General features: G+C 41.8%; 1 protein-coding gene across 3 annotated transcripts in view; it reads right to left on the bottom strand.

The window, feature by feature from the left end:
- Nucleotides 1-24000, bottom strand: part of fgf12a (fibroblast growth factor 12a) — a 58462-nt gene that overhangs the window by 19792 nt on the left and 14670 nt on the right. Inside the window, exons 1-3 of one of the 3 annotated variants that reach the window (XM_017496041.3) lie at nt 7301-7822; nt 6100-6147; nt 4648-4758 (exon numbers count right to left, since the gene is read on the bottom strand). In XM_017496041.3, coding sequence (XP_017351530.1) covers nt 4648-4758; nt 6100-6147; nt 7301-7496 — 355 coding nt within the window. In that variant the 5' untranslated portion in view covers nt 7497-7822. Of the gene's footprint in view, nt 1-4647; nt 4759-6099; nt 6148-7300; nt 7823-24000 lie in introns of those variants that run through there. The other 2 variants (XM_017496042.3, XM_053673612.1) reach the window with 2 other exon arrangements.

The following is a 24000-nucleotide window of genomic DNA, read 5'->3' as shown; positions in this document are numbered from 1 at the left end:
TTTGTTTGTAATGACGCTTCACAACACTTCCCGTATGAAGAAATTAATGGGCTGCGTTCTTAAAAACGTACTGTCTTTAAATCTTGTTCAGTTCGATTCGAGTCAGGTGATCGACTGGACCGTTCTAACACCTTGATTTTTTTTTTCTCTGACACCGATTGAGTTTCCCCTTTGCCGTATGTTTGGATCGTCGTCCTGCTGGAAGTCCACCCACGTCTCATCTTCATCATCCTGGTGGATGGCAGCAGATTCTTCTCTAGAATCTCCCGGTAAAGGGCTACATTCATCGTTCCAACAATTATATGAAGTCTGCCAGTACCATGTGATGAAAAACAGCCCCACACCATGATGCTTCACCTCCAAACTTCACTGTTGGTGTAGTGTTTTTAGGGTGATGTGCAGTGCCATTTCTTCTCCAAACACGGTGTGTAGTATGACAGCCGAAAAGTTCAGTTTTGCTCTCGTCTGACCGGACTACACTCTCCCAGTATTTCATAGGCTTGTCCAAATGAGTCGTAGCAAACTTTAAGCGAGCTTCGACATGCCTTTTCTTTAGTAATGCAGTCTGTGGGGTGAGCGTGAGCAGTGGAGAGCATTGCCTATCGTTTTCTCTGTGACGATGGCACCTGCTGCCTCCAAGTGTTTCTGGAGCGCTTTCCGAGTGGTCCTTGGCTCTTGGGCTACTCTTCTGACTATTCTTCTGACTCCCTGGTCAGAAATCTTGCAAGGAGCTTCGTGCGTGGCCGGTTGATGACGGAGTGATGTCGCTTCCACCTGCGGATAATGTCCCCAGTGATGTTTACTGGAAGATTCAGAAGTTTTGAAATACGTTTCGATCCGATTCCATTAATATGTTTCACAACAATAAGGTTGAGAAGGTCTTGGGAGAGCTCTTAGCTTTTACTCATCATGAGATGTTTCTTGTGTGACACCTTGGTAACAAAAAGCCTTTTATAGACCATCAATTTACTAACTTACTACGGATTTCAGCTGCTTCCTTGCCTTACCTTGCCTTGGAGAACTGCTTTTTCTTATCGTGTTCAACACTTTTTTCCCGTGTCCTTCCACTTTATTACACACAACTTTATTTATGGACTTTAATGTTGTGAATTCTTTATATCTCCGGATTACTCGAGTCAATACTGATGTCTGGTGAAAATTTCATGTGAATAACTTCATTAGAAATATCTTTACTGAAAAAAAGGTTGACGCGTCCAATACTCATTTCCCAAACTGTACATCTCAGGTTTTTGTAATTAGTGCTGAGAAACACAATCTACGGCTGTCAAATTTGGTTTGGACACCTTCCAATAAAATCTCAGCTTTATTTCACTACGTGGATGATGTTTTACTATATTAAAAAAAAAAACTTCCTCAATATAGCTGGTTTAAGTCAGCTCAGCTTTAGATTTTTAGAATACTTCGTCAATCCAATCCCAGTCCTATACCCTTCACAAAGCCTACGATCTGTCAGACATAATTCCGGCAGAACCGTCTCAATTCAGGAAGGGATAACCGTAATCTATTCTGACAAATCTGTTAGTAAGACAGCTCTGAAGTAAAAAGGAACTAGTGGCAGCTGCCGAGCCTCTTCAAAGGGACGATCCGTCCTCAAACCCTGCCTCCCAGTTGGATCTTATCCATGCTGTCCAGACTCACAATCAGCAAAGCAGACTTGGCTGGGGACCATGAGAAACTTATATTAGTTGTGATTAATGACCGCAAACCTCTACAGTTCCATTAGCAGGGCAGTCAAGGTCACTGAATTGCTGGCATCAATGGCAGATTGTGGAGCATTTAGTAACAGCCACAGTTCATTTTTATTAAATTTTCTGCCTGGGCTGAACTCTAAAATCAGACACAAACAATTGTAATTTTTGGCTAATCTATTCAACTTCTGCCAGCTGTCAATTAAACATCTGCTGGGTCTGTATGCTGGTATCCCCAGCATCTGAATATGAGGAAAACAGATTGATGTGGACCACCATCCAACCAATCTGGACAAGAAGGCGTCTCTACTTGCCTGTCAATCCAGTTGCCTGTCAATTCAGAAAGCAGTGGATCTGTCGTATATTTGTGTTGAAGGAAAGTTGACAGTACACAATTGCATGTCTAGGGTGTGACTCAGCCGCTCGCTAACTTTCCCTGATCGTCCTACAGCAGTCGGGAAGGGGTGAAGGCCAGCATTGATTCCTCTGAGACGCATTAAGCCAGCTAACACCTCTTTTCCACCTGCTGCTCATGCTGCTTCACAGGGCAGCAGAACATGCCAATGTTGCTCTGATTGACAGGACAGACAGGACGCCAACCTTCGCACCCAGACAGCTCAGGCTATTTTGCTTTCTTGGACTCCTGGTCAGAGACGGCTGTGATCTCTTCGGGATTCAAACTCTCCGTGTCCAAGCGACGAGGTGAAAGATATCGTGTTGCACCACCCGGGAGCCCTAAAACTGTCACAGCAACTCTGAACGCCAACTGTGGTCACCGCCTCCTGAGTACTAACGAGGCTAATTTACTACCTCATTCACTTATGGTTTATTTCCTAATTCACATGCATATAAACTCGTGCATTTTACTCAGTAGCCTTGCCATTCCTCCATTCTGCCTTGTTGATTCTATGACGCTTGCTTTGTTTCTTGTCATCATAGACGCCATTTATATAAACAAAGCTCAATTTGTGATGGTTTCAGGACCGGCGTTATTATGAATCTTCTCTCTGCGTGACACTGATTGGTTAAATCTCTCCGATTTGCTCGTTTCTGCATTTGATTTCAGGATCAGACTAGCCAAGGTCTAATCTCATGCTAACAGGCAATGCAAACAACCCAATCGGTGCACCCGCTCGGATCCCGAATCTCAGTTTGTAACAGACCAAAGATAGTCTGACCTCGTAATGAACGAGTTTGGTTTTCCGGCGTCATTTAGACAACGATTTGCTTTCAAGATCTGATTTTCATTTAGAGTGCCAGCAATGCCAAGAAGGGCACATAGAGTATGCAGGACACACTGCTGCCCCTGAACTGCTGAGTGCTCCGACAGAAAGGCCCTTTGAAAATTCATTACTTTTCTCGTCATCACAATCAAGGGTTCAAGAGGTCAGTCGTTTCAAGGTGGAAGCGATCTATAACTCTGCTTTATCCGTTTCGACGATCGACACCGTTGCGAATGCCAAAGTTTGTCTACGATTGATTCTCGCGCGTTCGACAGCACAGCCGAGCTCCTCGTATTGAGAATTATTCATAGTACAAATGGGTCGGGATATTTTTGGGGTTTTTACCGGATGAATTATTTACTTTTCTCTCCGAGCTACACAGCTCTCTGACAGGTGAAGGTTTACGGTTCAGGAGATCTGAAGAATAGAGCGAGGATATTCCACCACCGTCTCTCTGCAGAACAAGCTTCGTAGATCTTAACTTGACAGTTCGAGTCCTCGATCCTTGGTCTTTGTTTCCTCAACAATTTGACTCGGTAAATAATTAAAAATATAGAACCTGCACCAACACACCACTACTTCAACACATTTCCCCCCGCATTGTTTTAACATAATTTATGGTGTGTGTGTGTGTGTGTGTGTGGTTTTTTTTCCATTGCTTTGATGCTATGCATATCCTGGTCTTTTTAGATGAACTACCTTATCTGAAAGGAACCGGCCATATTCGAAAAAATTCAATGCGGTGTCTCGACTTTACACCAAAGTCAGTTAGAGCAGCAAAGATTGCTTGCGTGACTCTGTAAAAGTACTGTAGTGTTCATTTGTTGCTGACCTCATCCCCGTGGAGAGAACGCTGCTTTGAAATAACGACAGAGACAGAGATGAATCCTCAATCGTCCGAATGTTCTCGGTGTAAAGGTTGTGCCGTCGCTACATTCCTGAGGGAATCCACATTCTCCTTCTGTGGCAGCTATGACGAATAGTCTGTTCTTTGTTAGAAGAACCACGTCTAACATATTTCTCTTCAAAATGGCATTCCAAAAGACACTTCTTTTGTTCCTCCGTCCACTTCTGCCGTACGGTACTCGCCGAGGGAATGCTTCCGTGAGGAAATGGCCATTTTGTGCATGTCTGTATCTGCCTCTTTGAGGTTAGCGCTTAGGTTAGAGGTGAGAGTCCTCAGAGGAAGGATGACTCATCTTTCAGAACGCAGGTCCCGGGCAATACGAGATTGAGTCGAGCGAATCGTGCTTTTTTTCCCCTTCATTGAGTCCGTCTTCAACTCATCTCAGTTCAAAACGCATCGATTACGATTTACGTTCAAGCTGGCTAACAGTCCTATCAGAACCAAGCGCTCAACGACTCCCTAATGTCATCGCTATTAATTATCTTCTAATTAACCCACAATTCACTCAATTGTATGCAGCTGTGACTTTAAAACCACGAAACTATAAATCTCTGCACTCGTTAGAGGGATTACACCAGTGACTGCCGGTTGTGATATTAGATACGAAAGCCGAAATCCGATATTTGATTAATAGCTTGGGAGTGAAACTATTAGTGTCGAGCGATGCATTATATCACGAGGTCTCATTATACGGTACCCCAGCTTAATGTATGTAATGCGCTCGATCGTAGGAAATTATCCAGGATCGTTTCGAAATTCCTACTGAAGCACCCAGGTGCGATAGATACCTGAGAAAAGTTATACTCACTGTAGTCGCTGTTCTCGTCCTTGCTGCCATCGATGGTCCCGTCCGGCTGCATTTGCAGGTAGAAGCCCTGCTGGCTGAACAGCCGGGTCACAATCCCTTTCAGCTGCGGCTCTGGAGTGACAAAATAAAAGAGACGCACCCCAGCACAAAACCCACGTTTTAACGTCAGACTCCACCCCTAAATGCATCACGTGACGTTTTAGGTTTATGTGAAAGGGAGAGTTTGGAGTGTCGGGGTTGACTTTCCGTGACTATGTGGTATATTATTGAATTTCCCGGGGTATTCCCTTATCAGGGCCTTGTTTGTCATTCGTTAAGGATACTAGGAGAACACCTGCTGCAATGACAGGTGTTTCCCGATGGAGATGACCGGGAGGGAGGTGTGATTAAAATGGTTGAGCTGGGAAGTGGGTTTGTGGAGAGTGAAAGGTACCATGGGAGTGACTTGGCGAGGCATGCGGAGAAGTCCCATAGCCTTAGAGGATGGTCAAGATCGGAGGAATTTGAGGAGAAAAAAGAAACAGCTCAGCCATTCATCACTGACTCCATGTATCTGATGGAGACGGAGACGTGCCGGACAGATGGAAAGGGCTATCGGTCACTTCGATGAGCCCACCGGGAGTGGCAATGAAACTAGAATTCCGTAAATAAAAGGTACCTCAGAGGAAATGACCCTAACCTGAGGACAAAGTGACAGTCTTTAGGGTGTTCGTGCACGACTTGTGTGTGTGTGCGAACGATCTGTCCTCATCCCGGATGCGTGATTTGGGTGTTTTGTGGCATGATTCAGTATGCGTGCACTGTGCATCATGTCTAATGTTTTAATAGAGCCCCATTGCATGAACACACACTTATATTTTTGGGTACAACACGGTGACAGATGGTGTTATGATCATGAAATGGCGAACGATCACCTCTACTAGTCAAGTCACCAGAAAACATGACAACATCAGCACACGGCACATTCCCCAATGGGAAGCCCTCACGGCGATATAGTCTTTACGGAAAAAAAAACAACAACAACCACGTTACGGAAATGCAGGACGGGGCGTAAGAGAACCAGGGGCGAAGTGGCACACAGAAAAGATGGATGAAACGGTGGAACAGACGACTTCCTAAATAAATAAATAAATAGATAGATTTAAAGTGATGGGAGGGGCGGGGGGAAGGTTCAGGAGGAGACGTGGAAGAGGTGACCAGACAAACAAGGAGCAAGAAACTGAGGGTACAGACAGGGAGAGGGACGAGATAAGGAAAAAAAAAACAAAACACTCGACTAGACACGAGGCGTCTGCCGTTATAATACAAGTGCTATCCCCTTCCCTCCCCAGCGCAATAATAATAATAATAATAATAATAATAATAAAAAAAAAGGAATCGACATCGACATGAGCTCAAAATGGAGTGGTGACTAGAAAGACAAAGCACACGGATGGAGGCTGAGGTACTGACCTAGCCTGATGCCCTTACGGGACACCTGTGGAGGTTTCGAGGGTGCATCTTACAGGGAGAAGGAAAAACAACATTGCATTTTTTTACACACAGATTCTCCAGCAACAGCTGTTGTTTTTTTTTTTTTAAATGCAACCTGAAATGTGTTGAGCTTTTGGGTAGGTGGAGGTAGTTATGTCTCTCTCTCTCTCTCTCTCTCTCTCTCTGCACAGCTAATGGTACACAATAAGATGCATGCAATTGATATTTGAGGGAGGTGAAGAAAAGCCGTATATTTCTTCCTCCCTTCTCTCTGCCCCACCTTTACACACATCGTGCCGGGGTTTGTTTTTTTTTCCTGTGCAAAGAAAAAAAAGGGACGATGGCGTGGCTCGGTGGGCAGCGAGACCATGCTCATTGATGCAACTGATCGCAAAATCCCTCCCCACACTGCAGTAAGGCACTCTCAATCTCTCTCTCTCTCTCTCTCTCTCTCTCTCTGTGATAAACATTTACCATTAAAACGTTTCAACTAAGGGAGCCTTGGTGCACTGCGGTGCCACTCTGCCTGGCTATTTTCAAAATAGCACTGTTGCACTATTTAAAACAGCATCTGTGCAAACTTTACGTGGTGGCTTTGCATGGGAATTACAGAGAGCACAAAGAGGGCAGGTGATGCATGCACAGCTGCCTCAGAGATCCAGCAATAAGGATCTATCGCATCAAGACATAACATACAATGCATTATTGCATTTAAAGAAAAAAAATATAGATTGCATCCGTACATACATCTACATTTAAAAAGATTTTTTTTTAAAAATGAAATTCTTGTAGCAATCATGATTCAATAACTATAGCCTATTGCAATGATTTAATTACTATGCATTTCTAGAACACGTGATCATTTAAAATCGCAGCATCAATAAGACAGAAATCTATGCATCAAAAACACATCAACTTATCATATGCATTTGAACAGTTTTGCATTAATAAAGCATGCAATATAGGTTACTTTCTTTTTTTTTTTCTTTTCTTTCTTTTTTTTTTTTTTTTTACCAGCACGTGCATTTGTGGATATCGTGATGGAAATACGCAACACGTGAGTTCTAAACAGGTGGATGGGGTTTTTTTTCTTTTCTTTTCTTTTCTTTTTTTCTCCTTTCTTCTTCTTTGCTTTCGGGTCACAAATACATCAAAGAGATAGCTAACACCGAAGACCGACCTGGTCGCCGGCGCACGGGTCTTTTCTTGCCGCTGCAGCAGCGCACTTTACCGAAGACGCCGAGGAAATGGCGCTCGCACAGGGAGCGCGGGTCTTTGCTGGGGCTCGCGCGCCGTTTGGACGCCGAAACCCGGTCGCTGTTTGACTCGCGCGCCTGGCGCTTCTGGCGGATCAGGGAGCTCGCGATCGCGGCCATTGTGTCTCTCTGTGTCTGTCTCTCTCTCTATCCCCCTCTCTCTTTCTCTGTCACCCACCTTTTCTCGCTCCTCTACCCTGACTCCGAGTCGGTACACGGGATGCAGCTTTTAACACGATACCGGTGCAAAAAATAAATAAATAATAAATAACAATAAATCGCTGCTGCCGTCGATGTTAACCAGATGTCATTGTTGTTTTTTGTTTGTTTTGTTTGTTTGTTTAAAAAAAAAAAATTTAAACAGCTACACCTGCATGCTCCAGTCTCATGCAGTGTGCATGAGCAATTTTCCAGTTAAACATTTGCAAATGGTTTTTTTTGTTTGTTTGTTTGTTTGGTTTTTTTTGGATATGAAGAACCAAAAAAAAAAAAAAAAAAAAAAAAAATGCAATGCTGTAAAGATTTTAAAGAGAGAAAGAAGGAAGGCACACGCCAGGTGCAGGTGATCCAGGTGGATATATAGCGAAGCTCCAAAATATCCCCCCACCCACCCCAAAAAAAAAACGTGTTTCTACCTCCTCCAAAAGCTCAGGCTCAGATGAACAACGCTTCACCAGGTTTAGCTGGTGGTCCCACTTTACAGGCGATGGGTATGAAACATCACCTATCCTCCTCAGGCAAGAAAATTTCTGAAGATGAGCAAGGTGCGAGAGCGGATAGAGCTGGTTCTCCTGCACAGTACCAGTGGAGATGTAAGAGCTTTCACTGAGCCTGCGCTCTGCCCCTCTCTCTCTCTCTCTCTCTCTCTCTCTCTCTCTCTCACTCTGAGTCTTTCTCTCTCTCTCTGTCACTCTGAGACTCTCTCTCTCTCTCTCTCTCTCTCTCTCTCTCTCTCTCTCTCTCTCTCCCCCTGAGTCTTTCTCTCTCTTTCTCTTCTTCCCAGACAGACAAGCGGTTGTGCGACGCTCCTCACTCTCCCTTACGCAATCATACGTGATCGAGATTTGGATGAGGGGGCAGACAGAGAAAGAGGGAGGACGGAGAGAATGAGAGAAACATAAATAGAGGTAGATGGGCATAAGAAGGGAGGGGGGAGGGCGGAGGGTAATGGTGATGTACAGTGTCTCATGAATTACCCTGAAGTCTAATCCATGATTGACATAAGAGACAATTTAACAACAGAAATCCATTATGCAACAGCAAAAGTGCATACATTCTTCAAACTGACATGGCCTATTAAAAAGAGCGAGAGAACATTCACGCTATAGTGGGGGCCAGCATTGGATATAAGGATAGAGCTCACAATCCTGTCATTCGTCCATCCGTCCATCAATCTACCTGCATCCGGTAGGGAAGTAATTTAATCTCCGAGTTGATTAGCTGATTGAGCAGGAATGCTTATTCATTCCTCCATCAACAGTGAATGCATTTACTCTGCTTATACTGTCTGTAAAAAAATGTTAGTCATCCCTGCGTTGTTCTTCTGTCCATCCATCCATCTATCCATCCATCAAGCCTTCTTATGCATCTGATGGTAGTGATTAATTCTCTGAGCTGATTAGTAAATCCCACAGCATTAAAGCACCTTCAATCAATCTAGCAGACCCACTTTGTTAACAGTAAAAAATGACAACAGTGTGATACACTTATCCATCTATCCATCCATCCATCTATAATTCTGTACTGCCATCCACCCATCCATCCATCCATCCGTCTATCCATCCATCAGACCATATTTCAACACCCCAGTGCATCCATCAACTCAGCCATTCATCCATCCATCCATCTCACCCACTCACCCACTCATCATTCCTTCTGTCCATCATTCATCCATCCACTCATCCATCTATCCATGTACAAATCCATCCATCCATCAACACCCCTATACATACATACTGTACATACATACATACATCTAACCATACTTCAACACCTGTACCCTTCCAGTCATCCATCCATCCATCCATCCATCCATCCTTTCATCTATCTACCGACACACTCATTCCATCCATCCACTCATCCATCTGTCCATGTACAAATCCATCCATGCATCTATTAACAATTCTATCCACTCAACCATCAATCCATCGAATACATCCATTCACTCACTCACGCATCCATCCATCAGACCATATTTCAACACCCCTATCCATACATACTGTACATCCATCCAACCATACTTCAACATCTCTACCCTTCCATCCATCCATCCATCCATCCACCTAACCATACTTCTACACCCATATCCATCCATCCATCTACAAATTCATCCATTTGCAGTACTATTCACTCAATCATCAATCCATCTCATACATCCATTCATCCATCCACACCCACCCACACATCCATCCATCCATCCATCCATCCAACCATACATCCATCCATCAACACATCTATCCATCTATTCATCCAACCATAGCACTTTTTGTCCAAAATCCCAATAAGTGTTTTTATAAATAGAATTTCAAAAGAGCAAAATATTTACAATAAAGTAAACGATGAAGCACGTGCAATAAATCACCTATAATAACAAATGAGAAAATGAACAAATATTTAAACTAATACTAAAAGTTATTAAATAATAAATATTAGAATAGACCAGGCTAAACAAGTGTTTAATTTGGCCACAAAATGCCTATAGTTCTTGGTTATATACCCATCCATTTATTCATTCATTCATCCATCCATCCATCCATCCTGCCTCCTAAAGCACACATCCAGCAGGGCAGTGATTCGTTCCCTAAACTGGTGAGTCGATTCAGCAATATTGAGTCGACCCTGAATCGATTGAGCAGATTCCTCGATTACTATGAAGTCTACCAAACGTAAGTGTCTAAACATGGAGTGTTTGGTAAAACGTAGAGGTGACACGTTTTCTGTCATGAATGATCTGCTGGGAGATTCCTCAAAACTGTTCGCTATTTGCTGAATCATGTCATTACACAGAACAAAACCTTTATTGGTCTTTGTAGGACAGTGGCAATGTCCCTTCAACTCCCTCCAGTGTTGAGAACTGAACTTACACCCTTTTGCCCGCAGGCGCAGAGCCTTAACTTGGCCGAAAAAGTATTATTTTAAGTTTAGTAGTAAGTGCAAGGTCATGTGACGTCATGAATTGTGGAATTGTCGTCTTATTTGATGTTTTTCAAAAGTGAAACGGCATATTTCGACAGGCTTTATCCATGGGCATTCCAAAACAAACAAGGATGATAGAGGAAAACGACAAAAAGTTTTCACCCCAAGATTGAGGCCATATTAATATGAGACTGTACGTCCGGACGGTAATGGAGGTGGTGGGGCCAGCGCATGTACTCACCCTTATTTAATGTTGGCGGAGAAGGTGAAACAGGGAATAAAATAATTGCCTATTATCATTTTTATCCCATATCTCACAATGTGGAGGAAAAAAAAGTGGAAAATGACGGACCGAGGACGTGAGCTAGCGAGAAGAAGAAAAAAAAAAACGTTTTTAAGACCTTTAAGTAGATATGTGTGCAGACTCTGCTATCCACTCTGAATAAGGAATAATCCCAGGGTTCTAAAAGACTTCGGGTTAGCCTTATTACTGAACATCAGTCTCTGTAGAAGATAAGGAAAGAAAGCACACGAGAGAGGGATGAGGCATTTTGAGGCAGTTTCGGAAGACTTTGAAATGGAAAAGAGTACACTCAGTTCCGGGCTGCAGGGAAAGAATTGGGAATTGATGGGACTATATGATCATCATGAGAAGAAGAAGAAGAAGAAGAAGAAGAAAAAAAATACACTTTAACCTATCACTGACTCACTGCTGCTCTACTACCGTCTTGTTTGACAGCCCACAAATGAGTGATCGTACTGATCTGGGAAAAAAAAAAAAACATTCCAGATGTTCACAATTCATGGGAGGTTCCCTGAGAACGTTCTGACTAAACATGAACCAGCCTCAACGTCCCTAAGGTACAAATGATGTAAAGGTACAGCACTGATCCAATCCCTTCGGTCCAATTATGTACCTTTTAATGAGTTACGGGCTACGCTTGGTTTCCTCGGGATATAGAGTAAGGTCCACCTAAGGACACTACCCGAGAGACAAGTGCTGTGCCCTGAAATGTACAGGTGATATTTATTTCTGAATAAAGCTCAGTGCTGCCGCTCGTATGCATGGGGTGTCTGGAACTGAACAAATTGGACAGAAGTCCATGCCAAACTCTACTCACAGCCATTTTAACCTGTTTTGATTGATTTAAATCATAACATGCCGGTGATGAAGTCATGTTTAACATGCTTATAATCATCCATCCATCCATCCATCCATCCATGACACTTATCCGGGTCACCGGGGAGCCTGGAGCCTATCCCAGGGGACTCCAGGGACAACCAGGGGACGGGGGACATGCTGGACAGGGCGGTAACCCATCACAGGGCACAACTGCACACACATTCACACACTACTGACAGTTCGGAAACGCCAACCAGCCAACAACGGACTGGGGGATGAAACCGGAGTACCCGGAGGAAACCCCCGAAGCACAGGGAGAACATACAATTCGAATGCCCAACCCCGGAGGTGCGAGGCAGACGTGCCAGCCAGTAAGCCCCCATGTCCTTCAAATGCTCGTAATCAATTATACAATATACCAAGATGGTGAACGCGCAGCACTGTTAATGTAAACGCTTCCGAAGAGTTTATTCATGAGGACGCTGCCTAGGCAGGGTTTTGTTTCAGTTTCTGTTTAATTATGAGATGCACATTCGTATCCGGCAGAGAACAACAGCCGCATAATGAGAAGCTTGTAAAGAAATTCCTTCCGAGACAAAACAATGAAACGACAAGCTCTAACTCTTAAAGGGTGTCCTGGTTCCTCTCTGGACAGAGGCAACGTCATTTAAAAATAATAAAATAAATAAAATAAAAAACAACGCACTAATATTATGATAACGATATAAGCCGTCATAAAAGTGTAACATATTTTTGTTATATTAAAAAAAAAAAAAAAAGTATTAGTATTCAATACCACGGGTTTATATCGATGCTTCGTTTCGATACGTTTCCATGGTAACCACTCACATGACACGCCGCATACCCAAATTGAAAAGAAAAGGGAAAAAAAGTGTCGTTATTGATAGGTTTATTTAACGTTTATGGAAGGAGTCTCCAGTGTCAGCGCTTTGGACCAGTCAGAGGTAACGCTGTCATTTTAAGTGTTCCGGCATCGTCAGGACCGGGGAGTTTATAGCTGCATGAATGTAAGTGAGAACAGGAAGTAACTTGTTCCACGTACGTTCCACAACGTTAAACGTAACTATAAAAGGATAAAAACGTAATCCTTGGGTTTGTTTGTTTTTTTGTGGTTACAGGAGGAATAAAACGCTTTGGTACTTATTGTTAAATGGTGATCTGCTCGATCACAACACACTGTTGTTGATTATTTTCCCCTACAGTGATTAACAGTGTTTTATTCATCTTCATGGAGCAATATTAGTAAAACACCATCAGAATAACACTCCAGAATATAGGGACTATGTAAATCCATAAAACTCAGTTGATCAAAGCGCACTGCATCATGGGACCTCTGAAAAAGAGGGGAGTCGATAAAAGAGGGTTTTGTGTCTTCGTACGGAGAATCTCGAAGCTTATGTGGGATTGCTGACACGATGTGGGTGGATCACGTGGCCCGCACGTGACGAGCGGCTCAGCTCCACGTGCCGGAGCCGCATTAAACATTCACACGGTTTTGGCAGGAAGCACCCGTCACGTTTAATGCGGGAATCTTTGTCCTGTCCCCTGCTTTCTCAGATGCTTTTCACGTCCCTTTCAGTTTCCATCACCACGGCCTTCGTGTGACGTAAACGAAACCCAATCTGACAAGAGGTACGGTACAGCGCCGTGTCCTGAAGCGAGATCCGTCTTCATTCCCTCCACTACTGCCGGCAGAACGTTCCGTTTATGATCGAGAAAGCCTGCGAGATGAAATTTTCCCTCATCAAAGGCAGTTGCGTATCGCACATGAATAAATCATTGTTTGTGGATTAAATTAGAAGAAATGCTTATGCATGAGACAGAATGAAGCTGGTGGAGTTCATTTTCTGCCAAGAATAAGCAGTGGGGTTCAGTGACACTACTGGTGCACCGGGCAACACAATGGGTATTTAAACTGGTACACATAAAAAAAAAAAAATGATAATAATAATAATAATAATAATAATACAGTACCGTGCGAAATTTTATGCACCCTATTTTTTTTTAGTACAAATTTTGTTACAGATTCTTTATTTCATGTCTAGGACATTATCGAATCAGTACAAAAAAATTCATTTTAGATTCCCAGACGTTAGTTTTCCAGCACACAATTAAATGTTACAGAAAAAATGTTTGTATGTCACTAAAGAAAGCGGCGTATTAAGCGGTAAGAGACACTTTTTAGACAAAAAAAACCACAATGAACGCTGCTGAACGCCTGTTTTTGCCCTTCACGTGTTAGATTCGTCTGCCTGTCTCTTTAAATAGAAGCTTTGACTGCGAATGCATAAGTCTCAACCCAGTTTACATGACACTGTTGTTGTTGCTGTTGTTGTTGTTTTGAACAATGCAGCAAAACCTCTTTTAGCTGGAGACCATTTTTAAGATTCTGCTCAGTCCGTGCACTAGAGTTAATTCCCTTGAGACGATTAAATAAGAAAAACAAATGATAAATTTAAAGTGACTGAAATGGACTATAATAAGAGACAGAAGTGCTGTGCCATATGGCACACTGCACATTTACATAATATTCCCATCTGTATTAATGTTGACTGATTTTTATTTAAATTGCTTTAGTGACATATTTGAAGATTCAGGCCGTGGCAATGAGGGCACGAGAATGACAAAATGGCTCCCTGAACCCGTCATGCACAAATATTAAATTAGCCAAACACAACATTTGCCTGATATTTTAATCATGGTTTTAGGCTGTCCGGTATCTTTAAAAACGATTAGCTAGTTGGCAAACTGCTTCATGTCTTCAGGTCATATCCAATAATAAGTTTTCGTGTGTAGGCAAACTGGCTACTCTATGTTGCGTCTAGTTGTGAATGAAAGTGTGAATATGTGTACGGTGTCCTAAGATATATTGGCGTCTTGCCCAGGGTGTATTCCCGTCTCACACCCAGCGTTCCCGGGATAGACTCCAGTTCCACCGCCACCCAGGCCAGGATAAGATGAGCGAATGCTAATCGTCATCAGAAATGCATCAAATGGATGGTCTTCAATCATTAATAAATAATGAACAAATAATGAACAAATAATCTCGTTAATAGAATCAGATATAAGTAGACCAGACGAAACATCTTCGGATAGCTTTCAAAAACGAATACTGGTTTTATCCAGTAAGGGGTACAAATACTGCACGAAATTCTGGGCACTTTAAACCAGCATGCATAGTATTTTTTTGACAATATATTATGTGTTTATTATACAGCTAGATACTGCCATGTCTTCTGAAACTGAAGTGTTTATGACACCAGCATGCTGCATTTTTTAGGATCTGCTGCCACCTAGTGTTCAGATCACAATACAGCACTGTATGTCTTCTCTGTCCACTCAAGCCAGGTTTATTTATAATTTGCACAGTATTTAAAGTCAATAATAATACTACTAATAATGATCCAGTAAACAAATACAATATGCAATATACATGATATAGAGTTGTGCCCAAATGTTTACATACCCCTTGCAGAATCTGCAAACTCTTAATATTTATAACAAAATAAGATTGATCATAAAAATCCCATGTTGTTGTTTATTTAGTTCTGTCCTGAAGAAGCTACTTCACATAACAGATGTTTACATATAGTCCACAAGACAAGATAATAGCTGAATTTATAAAAAATTGCCCTGTACAAAAGTTAAACTGCCCGTTGTTCTTCAGAAAAGTCCTCCAGGAGGATCCACGACCAGGTCCTGCACATTCTTTACTTTTCCGGCATCTTCTCCATATTTGAGCACTTTCCTTTCCAACAGTGACTATATGATGTTGAGATCCATCTTTTCACACCAAGGACGACTGAGGGACTCGTACATGACTATTACATAAGGTGCAAACATTCATTGATGTTTAAGAAGGCAACACGATACATTAACAGCCATGGGGGTGTAAACTTTTGAACAGGATGATCTGTGTAAATTATTATTTTGTTTAAAGATCTTATTTTTTTTCCATATAGTACTGCCCTTCAGAAGCTAATTAAGGTCTCCCTAATAACATGTCTCCCAGAAGACAAAATAATAACAATTTACACTGATCATCCTGTTCAAAAGTTTACACCCCCTTGGCACTTAATGTATCGTGTCACCTTCTTGAGCATCGGTGAACGTTCGCACCTTTTGTAATAGTTGTGTACGAGTCCCTCGGTCGTCCTCGGTGTGAAAAGATGGATCTAAACATCATATAGCCGCTACTGGAAAGGAAAGGGCTCAAATATGCAGAAGATGCTGGAAAAGTAAAGAATGTGCAGGACCTGGAGGATTTTTCTGAAGAACAGTGGGCAGTTTAACTCCTCAGGACAAACAAGGGACTCGTGATCAACTATCACAAAACATTAAAAAAACAAACAAACAAAAAAAACAGTCGTGGATCATCCAAGTAACGACACACAGTATTAAGAATCAAGGATGTGTAAACTTTTGAACGGGGTAAGTTTTATAAATTCAGCTATTATCTTGTCTTGTGGACTGTATGTAAACATATGTTATGTAAAATAGCTTCTTCAGGACAGGACTACATAAACAACAACATGGGACTTTTATGATCAATCTTACTTTGTTAAAAGTATTAAGATTTTGCAGATTCTACAAGGGGTATATAAACTTTTGGGCACAACTGTATGTAGAGCGAGAGAGAGACAGACAGAGAGATAGAGACAGAGAGAGAGAGAGAGAGAGAGACAGAGAGAGAGAGAGAGAGAGAGAGAGAGAGAGAGAGAGAGAGAGAGCAATGACATATACAAGACAAAGCACTGCACTGTGCTAAAGTGTGCCAAATCTTTCTTTCCCTACTTTCATTTAATATAATATACAACATAGTTACCTAGACTTCAGCCCTGGTCCCGGAGAACCCCTTGTCCTGCACATTTTAACATTCTCCCTCCTTTACCACACCCGCTTCAACTGTTCATTAGTTGATTAATTGGATCAGGTGTGTTGGGAGCGTGGAGAACTCTCAACTGTACAGAACAGGGGGTTCTCCAGGACCAGTGCTGGGAACCTGAGACCTGCATCTCAGACATTTTTAGTGATGAGATTACACCGAGTAATGCGGACAGGAAGCTGTGCTAGCACTTTGTGCACCACAGAGATTCACTGCATAAACACACAATGCGCCAGAGACCGATAAACCACAGCACAGGACGGCATGACTTCATTTTATGCATTTCATCAAAAGTGTCATGGGGTTACCTGATACAACATCAATACTGTGGGAAATCTTGCAGATCTCATCGGTATTTCTTATAACACCGACTGACTCGACTCCGACCATAATGGATAGCTGATTGGACATTAAACTATTATTTTTGCTCTGTTTAAATTCTCCTTTTTAATTGTAGTAACTCAATTGTTTTGGTGGATGTTAAATACAAGTTCTCATCAGACTACTACCTTAAATATTGTTATACAGCCTATATTGTGTAAATATATATATACATAGTATTTTAGTGTTATAATATGATATTGTCATTCCTCTCAGCTCTACCAACCCTTGATTTAATTTAGCTTTCTGCTAAAATACTGACGGTATAAACACTGAAGGTGTACTAGTAGTACTAGTAGGCGTGTCTTTGAGCCCATATACAAGACATATAATTGAAGACAAAACCTATCAAGCATTTTTCGGTGCTCAGAAGTAGTTCTATGACTACAAACAGAGGATATACTCAGATATTCTCTCAGGTTACCTTATGTTAGCAAACTGGCTGGAGTTTGCAGTGTAGATTATGGATATTTATGGAAATTACTTTTTAAAAAATCCTCTCAGAAACCCTGTCAAAGTAGCTCAGGTTAATTAGTTCCATATGTCCCGTTAGTTTTTATAGCATATAAGTGAAAATCAGTACCATTTTACTAAAATTACTTAAAGATCCTCTGAGATATCCTGTCCCATAAGCTTGTATTAGTTAGTTTCATAGCCTTAACAGTGAAAATTATTGTCGTTATTATCAATCCACTGGGAAATCCTGTCAGATTAGCTCATGTTAGCTAGTTTCTTACATAGCATGTGAGTGAAAAAAAATTACCCTGTTATGTTAGCTGATAGCTGCATAGCATTAGCAATGAAAAACATTTTTGGCTATGTCCTGAAGATCCTCTCAGACATGCTGATGAATTAGGAATTTTAGCTAGCTGGCTAGCATAAGTTTTAAATTCCTCTCAGCAATAATGAAGAAGAGTGCTACTGGTAGCAGTGATTATGGATGTAAATGGAGGAGGGATGCTATCAAATTACCTTGTCAGCTAGTTGCACAATGTTAATTATTAACATTTGAACATGGTTTTAAAATCCTCTCAGCACTCCTGGCAGGTTAGCTTATGTTAGCTAAGTTAGCTGTCTAGCTTCATTCATCTTGGCGAATTAGCTGGTTTTAACGCGATAGATTGCATTAACACTGATCATTTTGAATGTTTCTACTTTCAGTCCTCTCAGAAACCCTGTCACGTTAGCTCATGTCAGCTAGCTCATTATGTTTAGCAGTCAATATCAGGGTTGTTTATGAATATGACCGAAAATTAGTCTCAGAAATTCACTCCAGATAGCTTATGTTAACTAGCCTGCTTGTCTTAGTGAGGAAATATTTATGTATGACTTCCTCTCAAAACTTTTCTTGTTAGCTGATGTTGCTAGACTAGTACTAACAGCTAAATTATGAATATAATTTAAACATTCCTCTCACAAATCCTGTCAAGCTAGCTAGTTTTAGTGATGAATGTCAGAGATGTTGCTTGTATATGACTTAGAAATCCTCTCGGACATGCTGTTGTTAGCTCATATTGCTAAACTAGTATCAGAGTCAAAATCATGAATGTAACTTAAAATTGTCTTAGAAACCGTAGTCATGTTAGCTCATGTTAGTTAGATAGTCAACCTTAGCATGAACATTTACAAATATGACCTAAAATTACTATCAGAAATACTATCTAGTTAGCTTATGGTAACTAGCCAGCTAGTCTTAGTGATGAAGATTAGAAATATTTCTGTATGTGACTTTTGTATAGCCGCAAAAACATGAATATATCTTTAAAAATCCCCCCAGAAATCCTGTCAGGTTAGCTCATGCTAGCTAGCTGGCTAAGGAAATGTGGAAAATGCCTGTCTTTCTCCTTCCTATTTATAGAGTATCCACACATCACTTATGAACTCAAGGACACTCTTTATATGCAATCTGCAGACAGACTCTATTGAAAAATTTCAAACAACTTTATATATAGCATGATTATTCTGAAAAGTCCCAAGGCATAGATTCAGATGAGAAGCAATATCTCATTATATGAGCGAGATCCACGCGTAGCGCCTCCTGAAAACTCTCGTCTCTCTTGTCCTGGTTTTAAAACCCAAATTAGTCTCGGGTACTCGTTCAATCAAAACGCCACGTCTATTACTGAAGGGTGAGGTGAGGTGTAAAATGTTTCATCAGCACTTCTTCGGATCAGGGCTAAAAATAAAAAAAACAAAACGGTCTGAACGCAGAGCATATGTACCGTAGGTGTGTAGTGAATAATACTGGCTATGTAAATACTATACTGCGCACTGGACTTTTGTAGTGCCTTCTAATACGGTTCTGTTATTGGAACGCTGCACGGATTGTCCTGGATAATGTTTGTTCCTTTTTATAGTCACACTGCTCTTTTTTTTTTCTTTCTCAGTGTAGCGTAGTGTAGCGTGCACTGCAGTGCAAACACACAACACGAGCAATGACAGCATCTGCCGTCCACACACCACCTCAGCGGAGGCACACTGAGCTACGCGATGATGTGGCAAAGCAAACTCATTATGCCGCATGACCCGTGATTGTCACAATAATTGCCTATTATCTCACACGTTACAATGTCACACGTTAGCGCAATATCATATTTAATAATGACTATAATTATTACTATATCGTGTTATCATAATCATGAACCCTGCAAAGGTACCTTTCATTGTTTCTCCGGTAGGACCCGTAACTTTTGTAGCTTTGTGTATCGTTCGCCTGAAAATGTGGATATTGTGTATGTTTAAAAAAATAAAATGGACCATGAGTACTTTTTAGAGTAAATGTTTAAAGGTACGATATATGCAGCTATGTAAAGAGATACACGTTAAAGGTACGATATGTGTACGCTCGGGGGTCAATAAGAAATGATACAGTTAGTACCGTGGGGGTTATTTTCTGTAGTCTTGAACGTTACCGCAGTTTGTTGCGTTACAATGTGGAGATGGAATTAACTGGGATTGTATGTCATGAAGCTACACGGAATAACCCATAATTTTGAAGTTGGGGCAAAAAAAAAAACAATATCGCATGTGAAGTTACCTACGAATAAAAAACATAACAGTAATGATTGCATAAGTATTCACCCCTGTGACTGTGAAACCCATAAATTGGTTCTGGTGCAACTAGTTGGCATCAGAAGTCACATGATTAGTTGAATAGTTGACCAATTAAAGCGTCATGTGATCGTGATGTACACACACACCTGTTCCTGGAAGAACCCAGAGTTTGTTAGAGAACGTACCTGAATAATGAGAAGCGTTATGTTTGGAGAAAGGAAAACACCGCGTTTCAGTATAAGAACCTTATTCCTTCTGTGAAACATGGTGGTGGTAGTGTCATGGTTCGGGACTGTTCTGCTGCATCTGGGCTAGGACGATTCGCCGTTATTGATGGAGCAATGAATTCTGAATTATACCAGCGAACTTTAAAGGAAAATGTCAGGACATCTGTCCGTGATCTGAACCTCAAGAGAAAGTGGGTCATGCAGGAAGACAATGATCCTAAGCGCACGAGTCGTTCTAGACGAGAACGCTTAAAGAAGAATAAAGTGAATGTTCTGGAACGGCCGCGTCAAAGTCCTGACCTTAATCCAATAGAAATGTTGTGGAAGCTGAAGCGAGCAGTTCATGTGAGGAAACCCACCAACATCCCAGAGTCGAAGCTGTTCTGTACTGAGGAACGGGATAAAACTCCTCCACGCCGATGTGCAGGACCGATCGACAGTTACCGCAAACGTTTATCTGCAGTTATTACTGCACGAGCGGCTCGCACCACATACTAAAAGCAAAGGTTCACATACTTTTGCACTCACAGATATGTAATACTGGATCATTTCCCTCAATAAATAAATGACCGAGTATAATATTTTTTGTCTCATTTGTTCAATTGGGTTCTCTTGATCTACTTTGATGAATTCTGACGTTGTTTTAGGTTATATTTATGCAGAAATCTAGAAAATTCTAAGGGGTTCCGAAACTTTCAAGCACCACTGTATCTGATAAGGACGAACAGATCCTAAAAAGTTCTATTCATAGGATTTGGTGGATCGAGAAAAATGGTGGACATGCCGTATTCCAAGGTCACACAGCCTTCGTGGAAAAGTGTTACCGACATGACCGATAAAACATCTGTCCCTTTAGAACGTTCATCAGTGGACACTTATGATCACAAAGCACGGACACCGTCTCACGAACGGAGGTGTCTGGTGTCTAAACTGCACTGAATCTCGTTTTGTGTGGAGCTGCAGTGAAGCGAACCGGTTTCCCAATGAAGTACATTAAGTTCTCTGCTTTAAATAAACAACAACGGATAAACAAAAAAAAAGACGTGTAGCTCGGCAGGGGCACAGCAAACCCGACGAACCCGAGGAGTAAACGGAAGCAGCGCAAGGCTAGCTTCAACAGGGGCGCAGAAATTTCTACTGGAAAATCGTCTACGTGTGACCTTTACATGCCCTGCCATTTATCTTCACGGCGTGTGGTTTTTAACCCCTTCTGCTCCAGTATACTGTATGTTTTGAGTTTTATTTTCCACATGAAATTACGTGCTGAGATTTTAAGGTTTATTATACAACAACTACGAGGACTGGAATCAAATTGTCGGCGTATTTTGCTAATCGCAGACCTGATATAGATAATAATCATTTATTATTTATACAAGTGCAAAATCATTCATTAGGAATTAATATTAGCAACACTCTTTGAACAAAAAGGGTGCTAAAGTGCATCTTCTTTACTGCTGGGGCGGCATCCTTCATTCGTGTACCTTTAACGTGTATCTTTCACCTAACATGGGGATAGATTAGCTTTAAAAAAGGATTTAAGGTGCATAAATGGGCCATAATTGGGTTTTTGAGTAAAGCTTTACGCTGCATGGACATTTCTAGGTGAAAGATATGTACTAAAGGTGTAAAATGTGTATGCTTGGTGGTACCACGACAGTGTCGAGAAAAGATACAGTTTAGTACCTTTTAGGGAAAATACACACAGGTTAGATTTTTAAAAAAAAATACACAAAGAGTCCAGATTAAGTGATAAAAATACACATATCAAAAATAAATAAATAAGTAAAGAGACCAGCGGTGACAATTTTGTTTACAACACTGTATTTTAGATACACTGTATGGCGAAAGTATGTGGACATCTGACCATCACACCCATATGAGGTTCTTGTCACAAAGTTGGAAGCACACCATTGGAGGCCCAAACCTGTGCACAAAGTGAGCTCCATGAAGACACGTGTGAAGGTTGGAGTGAAAGAACTGTAGTGTGTCGGGCACCAAGCCCTGACCTGAACCCCACTGGGATGAACTGGAACACCGACTGCACCCCAGACCTCCTCACACAGCATCAGCGCCTGACCTCAACCTCACTTAATGCTCTTGTAGCTGAACTAACACAAATCCACACAGCCACGCTCCAAAATCTAATGGAAAGCCTTCCTAGAAGACTGGAGCTTATTATAACAGCAAAGGAGGGACTAAATACGGGACGGGGTGTTCAACAAGCACATATGTTACCTATTGGGCTAGTTCACATCTATCGGCATAGACAGCACCAGGTCAGTGGCGATTTTATATGTATTATATGAAATATGAATGTTATGAGAGTAAGAAAGGTGAGTGGAAAGCATGAATTTGAGATGACAGAATTTCAGCTTTCATTTCCTTATATTTACATCTAGACGTATTAAACAACTTCGAACACGGCCCCTTTTGTTTGAATCCACCCCATTTTTCAAACAATATTGGAGCATGTGACTCATAGGTGTTTCTTGCTGCCCAGGTGTGCCCCTGAATGTCTGCTATGTCTACTATGCCCTAGGTTTCACCTATAAAGACTGTTAAAAAGGATAAACCGACATGAAGACCAGAGAGCTGTCTATGGGAGAAAAGCAAGCCATTTTGAAGCAGAGAAAGGAAGGGAAAGCTACCAGAGCCAGTGCACAAGCATCGGGCATAGCCAATACAACAATTTGGAATGTCCTGAAAAAGAAAGAAACCACTGGTGTACTGAGCAACAGACACAGAGCGGGTCGGCCGAGGAAAACAACAACAGTTCGACAGAAACACCGAGAGCTGTGAAGAAAACCCCAAAAACAACAGTGACGGTGACCTCACCAACAACCTCCACAGGGCAGGGGTGAAGGTATCACGATCCATAACCCGTACCACAAGATGAAAAAGTTCTGGAACCAAGATGAACCTCTTCCAAAGTGATGGAAAGACCAAAGTGTGGAGAAAGAAAGGGTGGATGAAACATGCTGGAGGTAGTGTCATGGCTTGGGCTTGCGTGGCTGCTTCTGGAACAGGCTAATCTTTACTGATGATGGAACTCATGATGGTAGCGACAGAATGAAAATAGAAGTACGGAGATACAGAGACACGCATCCGATCTAATCGGGAGGAACTTCATCATGGGCGGAAAAAGTGGAAAGTTTTAGACTGGCCAAGTCAATCGCCAGATCTTAACCCAACTGTGCAGCATTTCACCTCCTGAAGAGGAGACAGAAGGGAGGAACAACAACTGAAAGAAGCTGCAGTAAAAGCCTGGAAAAGCAACACAGAAGAACAATGCAACAGTCTGGCGATGCGAGCGGCTCGCAGTCTTGATGCCGTTACTGTACGGAAGGGATATGCATCCAAATATTAAATATTATGTGCTATTTTACTTTCGTTTACTTTAGTTACATCAGTTTCCGTGTTTGAAGTTGTTTAAGACGTCTAGATGTAAACCTGAGGAAATGAAAAGCTGAAATTCTCATCTGTCGTCTCGTATCCATCTTTTGACCTCAAACCCAAAATGTCTTCAACGCACAGTCTAGTGAAGACAATAGAACTGGCCTTGCTGCTGGAAGGTGAGTGTAGGATGTAGGATGTCCGCACGCTGTTCATTACACAGACAAGGTGCAGTTTCGGACATGGTTTGAGGGACAAAGATGCGGCGTGCTGGAAGAAGTGCATGCTGGGTAATGAAAGTTGCTGTCCGAGGTGCTGAATCACGTGAAGAAGTTGCCCGTCCTGCAGGGACACCAGAGCCCGTTTTAGAAAGCTCATCTCACCTTAAAATAATCTTTAAGGACG

Source organism: Ictalurus punctatus, chromosome 20 (genome assembly GCF_001660625.3).
Source record: "Ictalurus punctatus breed USDA103 chromosome 20, Coco_2.0, whole genome shotgun sequence".
Classification (NCBI taxonomy): Eukaryota; Metazoa; Chordata; class Actinopteri; order Siluriformes; family Ictaluridae; genus Ictalurus; species Ictalurus punctatus.
Note: the sequence above shows the minus strand (reverse complement) of the source record. Positions and strands in the feature narration are given on the sequence as shown.